Below are 10,075 nucleotides of genomic sequence, written 5' to 3'. Positions count from 1 at the left end.
AAGCAAAAACAAAAACCAAAACCCAAAAGATGTGCAAATAAAAGTCTGATTAAAATTGTCTTCAGAAATATACATACACTTGAAATTTTTTGAGCACTTGCCATAAAGCCAGTGATGGCGAACTTTTTAGAGCGTTCAATGATACAAACAGCCTGCTGTGGCATGCATGCCATAGGTTTGCCACCACTGCCATAAGCTGAATACTGTTCTAGGCAGGAAGATCAAGCTAAAATTGAGTAAGACAAAATGCCTGTGTTTGAGGGGTCTATTGCAGAAGTAACCATGTAAATAAACATACGCGGTAGCAACACAAACCTTCATTTAACAAATAGTATCACTAAGCTCCAGGTCCATATTGGGGTCACACCATTTCTCTAGACCCCTCATACCTTATCTTTTATCCTTTGCCCTCTTTTACCTTATAGGATGCTTGGAGACATCCAAACGCACCAGGGTTTCACACCTCTGGATTTCTGCACTTGTTTACTTCCTTTGCTCACGTTATCTTTCCTCCATACTATATCTAGGTAACTTCTGTTTTTTTATCTTCTTTTTAGTACCAAGCATCACTTTCTCCACCTTACCTAGACCATTGCTTCTTACCCACTAGGTCTAAGGAAGGTGCTCCTTCTCTGAGCTCCCAGAGTATACTGAGCCTACTTATCTCTCTGTCCCAGCTCCCATGACACTTGGTTTAGTGGTCTTTTTTACTCTTTTATTTCCATTTGCCTGTGGAACCACCTTCATCATTGTATCTCTGTCATCTGGCAGTGTTAACACAATGCCAGCCACTTAATAAATGCTGAATAAATGAACTATTCATTAAGGAAGAGACATTAAATGTGGGTGGAAAGGGGTGGTATAGAGGAAATAAAAGAAGTAAGGGAATTAAAGATAGAACTGGAAAAGAGCGGAGAGAGGGCCAGGGATTTAGCTCAGTGGTTCTGCCGCCTACCCTGCAAGCGCAGGACTGGAGTTTGATGCCCGGTACCAAAAAAAAAAGGGATGGGGGGGGAAGAGATACAGGAAGACAGCCACCTGGACAAACACTCGGGGGAGAAGGAAGACAGTAAGGGAGAAAAGTGGAACTAATAGAGGAGAAACCAATAATGAAAATGTGGTGGACAGACACACAATAGGGACATTCTGGAAGATAATTATTTTATTTTAATTTAATTTTATTGGTACATTTTAGGTGTACAATATAATGACATTCATCATTGGAAATTTGCACCTTTACATAATCTCTCTTGGTTTTTATTTTTCACCCTTGCCCAGCCCTCTCTTCAACCCCTCCATCCCTCCCTATTTACAAAGATTTTGTTTCCATTTTTCATATTCTCCTATTAATTCCATTCCCGTCTTTCCTTTCCCTTACCCCTCCCACTTCCCCTTCCCCTTTGCCCCTTTTCTTCCCATTTCACAGTATCTATTATACCTTTTAGTCTTTATTTACACTTAATATTTTATTTTATTATCATTTTTAAATAACTTTATTATCAAACACACACACATACAAAAAATTAAAACCACTCAAAGAAGAACAATGGAAGGGGAAAAAAACTATAATAATATTCAAATACAGTAGAACTCAACAAAAACAAAACTGAAAAGCACTCAAACATTTTTCCACATAACTTAAAAAAGCATCTCAAGCACCAACAAGACACCAGCGGATGTAATTTGTTTCAGAAAGGTCCCCAAAACCAACATTAAACAAATAATGATCTAGAAAAAAAATCTACAGTTAGTTAGCAGACTCCACATAAGCCAAACTTCTCCCTAATTTAAATTTCGATACAGTCATATGACACGCGATGGAAACACAATCAGAGAACTATGTTATTAGGCCATTTCATCTGTGTGTATCCTTAATTACACTCTCAGTTTCTCACACTAGAGAAACTATTCGGTATTTACACATCTGTGTCCTGTTTATTTCACTTAAAAGGATGGCCTCAATGTGCATCCATTTAGCTAGAAATATCTCTAGTTTTTGGTTTTCTGGTTGAGTAATATTCCATTTTATAAAAAAACCACATCTTCTTTATCCAGCCTCCAGTTGATGGGCACTTGGGTTGTTTCCAAGCTTTCAGTATTACAAACTGTAAAAAACTATAAACATGGGTGCACATATATCACTGTGGTATGATTCTTTTAATTCTTTGGGAAAGATACCCAGCAGGGGAATAGCTGGGTCGAATGGGACCTCTAGTCCTAGTTCACTGAGGTATCTCCATACGGATTTCCACAGTGGCTGCACCAGTCTACACTCCCACCAACAATGGAGAAGGGTTCCTTTCTCCCCATACCCCTGCCAGCATTTATTAGATGATTTCTTAATAGCAGCCATTCTTTATCGGGTAAGGTAGAATCTTAGTGTTGTTTTCATCTGCATCTCTCAAATAACCAGTGATGTTGAACATTTTTTCATATATTTATTTGCTGCTTTTACTTCTTTGAGAAATGTCTGGTCATTTCAGATGCCCATTTTTGAATTGGGTCTTTGAATTTGGGAGGTCTGATTTTTTTCAGTTCTTTATATATTCTAGATAGTAGTCCTTTGTCTAAGGTACAGTTGCTGAAAATTTTTTCCCATATTGTAGGTTGTCTCTTAGAGTATTTTATTTTATTTTTTAATAATCCTTTTATTTTATTCTTTTCCAAAATTTTTAAATATTCGAATTTCTTTACATTTCCATCTAAATTTTGATGTCAGATTCCCTGTGCCCATAAAATATACTACTAGAGTTTTTATTGGAATTGTATTAAATCTATATATCAAATTGGGAAGGACTGACAGTTTTTATATGAACATAGTATACTTCTACATTTAGGTCTGTTTTGATTTCCTTCAGTACTATTTACATTTCAGCATACAGATCAAGTATACATATATGTTATATTTATACCTAAGTATCTGTTCCTTTGGAACTACTGTAAATAGTACTTATTATTCCATGTTCCTATTGTACATTGCTAGACAGTGGTTTTTCAGTATCCACAAGAAAGTGGTTCCAAGAAACTCCACAGATACTCAAGTTTCTTTAAAAATGGCATAGTTGGGCCAGGGATTTAGCTCAGTGGTTCTGGTGCCTGCCTTGCAAGCGCAAGGTCCCGAGTTTGATCTCCGGTACCAAACCCCCCCCCCCAAAAGGCATAGTATTTGTATACAACCTATACACATCCTCTTGTATATTTTAAGTCATCTCCATATTAGTTATGATACCTAAGACAATGTAAAGGCTATATAAATGTTATATTGTGTTCCCTAGGGAATATGACAACAAAGGGCTTAGTTCAGACACATGCTTAGTTCTGCCACAATTTTTTTCACATACTTTTAATCCATGGTTGGTCGAATCTGCAGACAATGAACCTGAAGAAATGGAGGGCCAAATGTATAGAGAATTAAGACTCAGATGGGGATGGAGGTGTGTGTGTGTATCTTATAGCCTGTGACCTTGCTAAACTCTAGGTTTTTGAAGATTCTTTGGGACAATCATGTTGTCTGTCAATGGAAACAGTTTTATTTCTTCTTTCCCAATCTCCTCCTCTTTTATTTCCTTTTGTTGCCATATTAATGCTGACCAGGATTTTCTAGTGAAACACTGAACTGGAGAGAGGTTAAGAGTAGACATTCTTGCTTTGTTCTTTTCATGGAAGAAAACTTTCATTCCTTCACCATTAGGTATGATGTTAGCTGTAGTTTGATTATGATTTTCCTTTTATGAACAGTGAAATTTAATTTGCCTTTTTTTTTGAGGATTTCTGCAATATGTTCATGAGGTGAATTGGTCCATAGTTTTCTTTTCCTTTGTCCTTCCTTTATTGTTTACTGTTTGTCTGGTTTACATAATCAGGTTAATTCTGGCTTCACAAGGCAAGGTGGAAAGTGTTTCATCATCTTCTAACTTCTGGTCCATTGAACTGACTGCTTCCCAGTGTCGTTGGTCTGGTTTTCCCACTATTAACAGGTGGGGAGAACCTCGCACTGAAGTCCAGCAGGTTGCTCAGCTCCTTGTCGGTCCCTATGGCGGCCATGCGCTGTTGGGGATTCATCTTCGACCATTTCGCAGGTCCAGCCTCCGGCGAAAGCTCCCTCGGGCTACGTGCGGGCGGGCTCAGGGGCCACCTTCCTCTGGGCGGGCTGCGGTCTCCCGACAGAACTTGTGGGTCTCCTCAGGCGGGCATTGTTTTTCCTCGAGTATTTTATTTTTTAATAGTCCCGAACAGTTATATTGTCCCCAACAGTTATATTGTATATTTTCTTTCATAGACTATGTGTATATTCCCTATATCCCATTAAAGCTGTAGCTCTGAAGAAGCACTGACAGAACTCTCAGTTTTTAATGTTCTAACTAGCATCTAGCATGGTGCTCTGCAAATAGTGGGCACTCAATAAATACTTGAGAGGAACTAAAGACTGAGTAAAAGGGAGCTTCTCATTCTGAGGTGGGTCTTAGCTGGCAGGAAATTATGTATTGTAACATACTTGGGAAGCAGAGTTGCCAGTGCACATTGAAAACAGAATTATCCTTGGGGAAAAAATAAGAACCAAGATACATCATGTAAAGGTACAAGATCCCAATGATAAATGTAACTGTATTGTATACCTAAAATGTACCAATAAACTCAATGAAAAAAAAAAGAAAGAAAAAGAAAACAGAATTATCCTTTTGTGATGATAGCTGACTAGGAGAAAAGCTAGTATGTTTTTATTTCCCAATCAGTTTGTAAATGTTAATTCTTTTATTCTTCTAAAACCATATAAGATTTTCATGTAACTTAAGGAAAGACTAGTTTTAGAAATTTGTAATCTCAATGAAACTGGTTAGTTTACTGGCTTTTTCTGAAAGTTTATTTGATATTTAAAATTTGTCACGCCCCTTTCTATCTTTATTCCTGAGAAATTAGGGCTGTTTTTATCAATGACGTTTGGAAAGTTACATTGAGAAAGAGTACTCAGTTATTCTAGGCACTTTGCCAAATCTAATTTAAATCCATTTTTTTTTGTATATGGTCTATTTCAGAGGGTTTAATTTAAGATGAGGCAGGGGTTTGAAAGAAGGGTTTGTTAAGCATAGAAGGTGCCAGAGACCTGTGGAATTGTCAGGCTCTGGGTCTGGATACCGCCACTTAAACAAGAGTAGTCTGCTTTTATTTGTATAACATTTCTTTTGAGAAATGTTTGAAAACAATAGTTGAAAGGTGACAATGTAGAGTAGGAATAATAATAAAACATTCTAGCTGGGCATGGTGGCACACGCCTGTAATCCCAGCACTTGGGAAGCTGAGGCAGGAGGATCCCCTCAAGTTTGATGCCAACCTGGGCTACATAGAGTTCAGGGCCAGCCTGAACTACAAAGGGAGACACTGCCTCAAAAAACCAAAAAAAAAAAAAAAAATTTCTTAAAGAACTTATCATTATTCTCCTCTTTCCAACTGTCCTTAGCAAATCTGATCTTGAGGTGTTGTCTGATTATGTGACTTTCTTTAGACAAGCAATAATGAGTAGAGAGATTCCTATACCTCATCCAACTTCCTGTTCTATCCCTTCCCACTTAAATTCCATGATAAAACCATAATAAAGTAACCAGAGGTGCAGCTGGAAAGACTCACTTAGATTTGATTCTGGAAAGGAATTTCTGGGAATATTGCTCAGAAATGTATTTTCTTTACCTCTGGACTTTAGAGTTAGGAAATAATCCGTCTAAAACAAAGGTTGAAGGCATAAGACACGGGAATAGAGAGTTACACTTGGTAGAAGTTAAGAGGGTGGGAGGAGGTGGGAATGAAACCTAGGACAAGACTCAGTTATTCTTTGGCTTCTCTGTGGATGAAGGCTCAAGGTGAGGACAGGAAATTTACTGGGCAGGCAATTTCCAATGTGCCAATGGTTATCACCAGAGGTCCCAGAGGAGCCCAGTAACAGGATGTCCTAACTGGTAGACAAGTGGGAGGCAAGGTGTCATCTAGGAGTTGTCAGTGATAAGGAGGTCCTCAGGCACTAAATTAGTTTTTAAGGGCACAGTGTTGGGCCATGAGACTGAAAAGATCTAGGCAAGGTTCTTCCTTGGATCACATGGGGCAACTCTGGGTCTTTGGAGCTTGAGGGCAAGGACCCCATTACTAGAAAAGAGGAATACACAGGGCTTGCATTGCACTACAATGACTTGGGAAATGGGTACTGAGCACCATGATCCATTTCACGGATGACCAAACTGGAAGAGTGAAAAGATCCACTAGAAAGTGAAATGATCATGGGTCAAGATGTGAGGGAAGGCAGTCAGGTAAAATGAAGCTAGACTAGAGTGCTGAGAAAAGTGAAAGCTATGCTGGAACATTAGGGCTTTTGTCACAACAGATAATCATCATAAATTCTTGAACCTAAAGACAAGAGCTAAGTAAATCAATTGGTTGTTTAAATTTAGCAGAAGAATAATTAAATAATTTGACCTCTAAGAAATGCAGTCCAGTAATAATCTTTGACAAAGACTGTAAACAGAGAAAGAAGTTGCTATAAACATAGCTAGCTCATTCTTTCTGTGCATATTTTTAGTTAAGTAAACTTCTGATGGTCTTTGGTCATTTTATTTTAGAATCACCACAGGTCGGGGGTAGGTGTTCAGAGGGATGCAGTCCAATTCTGGGTTGTTGAGAGCCGGGCTTTTAGCCCCATAATCTTGATGATTGCTTAAAGAAGGCTTTAGAATTGAAAAATAAAATAATTTTATGAAAGGGGCATTAAATTTTACTTTTCCAGAGAACAGTCCTTTAATACAAACCCCTTTATTTTTACTTGTCAACACTGAGAGTTTGGTTTAGTTGGGTGGCAAATATCATTCAAAGAATCCTCTTGGTAGTCTGAAAGGTACCTAAGGATGTCTATATGCTTTTGGGATATAGAAATTATAGACTTTTAAAAGCAAGAGGATTTTAAAAGTCATCTAAATTAAACTACTTCATTTTACAGTTGAGAAGAATGAAGCCTGTGAACATGATTTGCTTAATGTCAAGGTACAAATGTCTGGGCTAGAACCAAAACTCAAGAAACTGGATTTCTAGTTTACTGTTTCCATTACCATTCCTATCTTATCCTATCTTATCTCACATGACAACTTCAGATTAAGAAACAAAGTAAAAAACCTTTAATCTTAATTTACTTTTTCAATCAATAAGTTATTTACTAAAAGAACTTATAATTATAATGGGCATTTTAGTAATGCTAGTGTTAGTTTTGTTAGGCCTGTCTGTACAAGCTCCAAATTTATCAGTTCAGTTTCCTACTTTAATCTTCACCTGGTGGCGATAAATTCTATGCATAGATTTAAAAAATGTATTTACTGAGTTTTGCTGAAATGAGGGTGTTTTTTTTTCCTTTTCAATTTTCTGGTAGAAAAAAGACCTAATGAATTTTTATTTTTTAGGACAAGCAGTTAGGTAGTTATTAGAAAACATTATTAAATATTTTTCCTTTATCAAATATACAGAAAAAGAAAGAGAATCTTTGTCATCTTGGTCTAATTCTTACGCTAATTTTGAAGTGATTTCTGCTATGCATTTGAATGATGTCCATATACAAAAATGGTCTGCTTTAGGGCTGTGGGCAGAGATTAATTGGTGAAAAATAGGCCCGATTGTGGGATTTACCACACAGTAAGATTTCTCATCTTCTTGGAAAAATGTGGAATTAGCTCTTTGAGAAATGCAGGCCTGTCAGGAGGCCGAAGGGTGAGGGAAATAGCTCATTCTCTAAGGCAGTTATGATTGGTTAGATCCCAGAGCAATCCTTTGGTACAACAAAGTTCTTTTCTTCCCACTTCCAAGTCCGTTTCCCAGTGTCGCTAGTTTCACCAGTACTTGAGACAGCATCTTATTTGCCTCCTTTGAAGGCCAGTTGATCTAAACTGGGACTCCCTCCCATGGCCCCCTCTAGAACATGCTGTTACAGTGAAAAGGCCTTCTATTTGGAAAGAACATATGCGACAGCAAATCTAGCTGTGCCTGACGAGGACACACGATATGAACCAGTGCTTAAGTACGGCAAAGGTGCAAAGACCTTAGTTCCAACTGCAAATGGTTCTTCAGACATGGATGCTCTAGGATTCAGGCCACAGTAAGGGTCCCAGGCCTGCTGCGTGGCCCAAGAATCCACGTTGAGGCCAGATTTGGGCGCGGCAATGAGGGTTTCTTCATCCTGACTTCGTGGTGGCTGCCCTCCTGGGTCACAGCTCTGCTCACACTCTCAGGGCCCACCGTGAAGCCGCCTGAGGTTAGAGGTGGCCCAGCCCCACCCGTGCCACTCCTACCTCAGTATCCACCAGGCACTCCCCTGGGGACCAAACACCTTCTCTCCCCAGGCCCCGGAAGGTCGGAGCCCGGCTGACTCGGGCGTCTGGGAGGGAGTGCCCCGTGGGAACCTGAGAGCCTAGGGTCCCAGCGTGGCGGGCTCATCCTCTCCTTCAGCTGGGGACCCCGAGCGTCTCCGCCAGCCCCGGCGCCCCTTCGCACTGTCGGGGCCGCGCTCTCCTCCGCCCGGGCACGCCCCTCGGGTCAGGGGACCGGAGCTCGCGCCCCGGGCGGGTGGGCGGGGACGCGGCACGGGGCTCGGGAGCGCGCGGGCTGGCGGCGGGCGGGGCGCGCGCCCGACTGGGCCGCGGCGGGGGGAGGAGCGCCCGCCCGCGCGCCCAACGGACCAGGCTGGGGCCGTGAGGTAACTGTTGCAGCCGGCAGGAGCCGAGCAGACACCGCGTCTCCACTCCCGAGCGGTGCCCGAGGGAAAAGGAGGCGGCGGCCGCACGGTCCGGGAGAGACAAGCCCCTGCCGCCTCGTCCTCAGCCAGTATGTCGAGGACTCCGCCGCCCCTCAGCCCGCGCGGCGGGGACCCCGGGCGGTGGCGGCGGCGGTCGCACCCCTGACGCGATCCTAGGGGTCGCCCGAGCGCGGGAGTCCCGCGGTGCCCGCCGGTCCCGGCCATGAGAAGGGACGAGCGAGACGCGAAAGTCATGAGGCACCCGCCGTCGCCGGACGGGGCCGCCTCGCCCCCCGAGAGCCTGCGCCGGAACGGCTACGTGAAGGGCTGCGTGAGCCCCCTGCGGCGGGACCCCCCGCGCGGCTTCTTCTTCCACCTCTGCCGCTTCTGCAACGTGGAGCCGCCGCCGCCCGCCTCCCGCCCGCCGCCACGGCGCGGCGCCCCCTGTGCCCGGGCGCGCGTCTCGCTGGGCGCCCTGGCCGCCTTTGTCCTCGCGCTCCTGCTGGGCGCGGGGCCCGAGCGCTGGGCGGCCGGGGCGGCGCGGCTGCGGGCGCTGCTGAGCGTGAGCTCGCTCTGCCTCAGCCCGCTCTTCAGCATCGCCTGTGCCTTCTTCTTCCTCACCTGCTTCCTGACGCGGACCAAGCGGGGCTCGGGCCTCGGCCGGAGCGGCGGCTGGTGGCTGCTGGCGCTTCCCGCCTGCTGCTACCTGGGGGACTTCCTGGCGTGGCCGTGGTGGTCGTGGGCCCCGCACGCGCCCCCGGCGGCGGTGGCGGGGCGGCTGCTGCTGGCGCTGAGCGGCGCGGGGCTGCTGGCGCTCGCGCAGCCGTCGGGGCCCAGGCTCTGCATCCCGGTGCTGCCTTTCGCCGGCGCGGTCTGGTGGGTGGCGTTCAGCGGCCTCGGGGCGCTGCCCGCCGCGCTCCGCCCGCTGCTGTCTTGCCTAGCCGGGGGCGCCGGCTGCCTGCTGGCCCTGGGGTTGGATCACTTCTTCCACATCAGGGAAGCTCCTCGTCGTCCTCAACTGTCCAGCACCGCGGAAGAAAAAGTGCCTGTGATCAGACCCCGGAGGAGGTCCAGCTGCGTGTCGCTGGGAGAAACCGCAGCCGGTTACTATGGCAGTGGGAAAATGTTCCGGAGACCTTCGTTGCCTTGCATTTCCAGGGAGCAGGTAGGCGAGCCCGGGAGCGCCGCCGGTGAGGATGCGAGGGCGGCTTCGTCGCGTGCCTCCCCCGCCGAACCAGCCTACATGACAGCGTTTTAGCTTCCAGTGGAAAGAAGAAGGGGAAGGGAACAATGTTTTGTTGTGGAAAGGATTCCGAAATT

At 44.5% G+C, this 10,075-nt stretch overlaps 1 protein-coding gene across 1 annotated transcript in view; it reads left to right on the top strand.

The window, feature by feature from the left end:
* Positions 1-8,723: 8,723 nt before the first annotated feature.
* The window catches only part of Pde3b (phosphodiesterase 3B), a 155,963-nt gene continuing 154,611 nt past the window's right edge, over positions 8,724-10,075 (top strand). Inside the window, exon 1 of the mRNA XM_087211612.1 lies at positions 8,724-9,920. Coding sequence (XP_087067738.1) covers positions 8,979-9,920 — 942 coding nt within the window. The 5' untranslated portion in view covers positions 8,724-8,978. The remainder of the gene's footprint in view (positions 9,921-10,075) is intronic.

Source organism: Heterocephalus glaber, unplaced genomic scaffold (assembly GCF_053883595.1).
Source record: "Heterocephalus glaber isolate CG9 unplaced genomic scaffold, H.glaber_assembly_v1.0 deba00001428, whole genome shotgun sequence".
Taxonomy (NCBI): domain Eukaryota; kingdom Metazoa; phylum Chordata; class Mammalia; order Rodentia; family Bathyergidae; genus Heterocephalus; species Heterocephalus glaber.
This window is presented reverse-complemented; position numbering and strand designations above follow the sequence as displayed.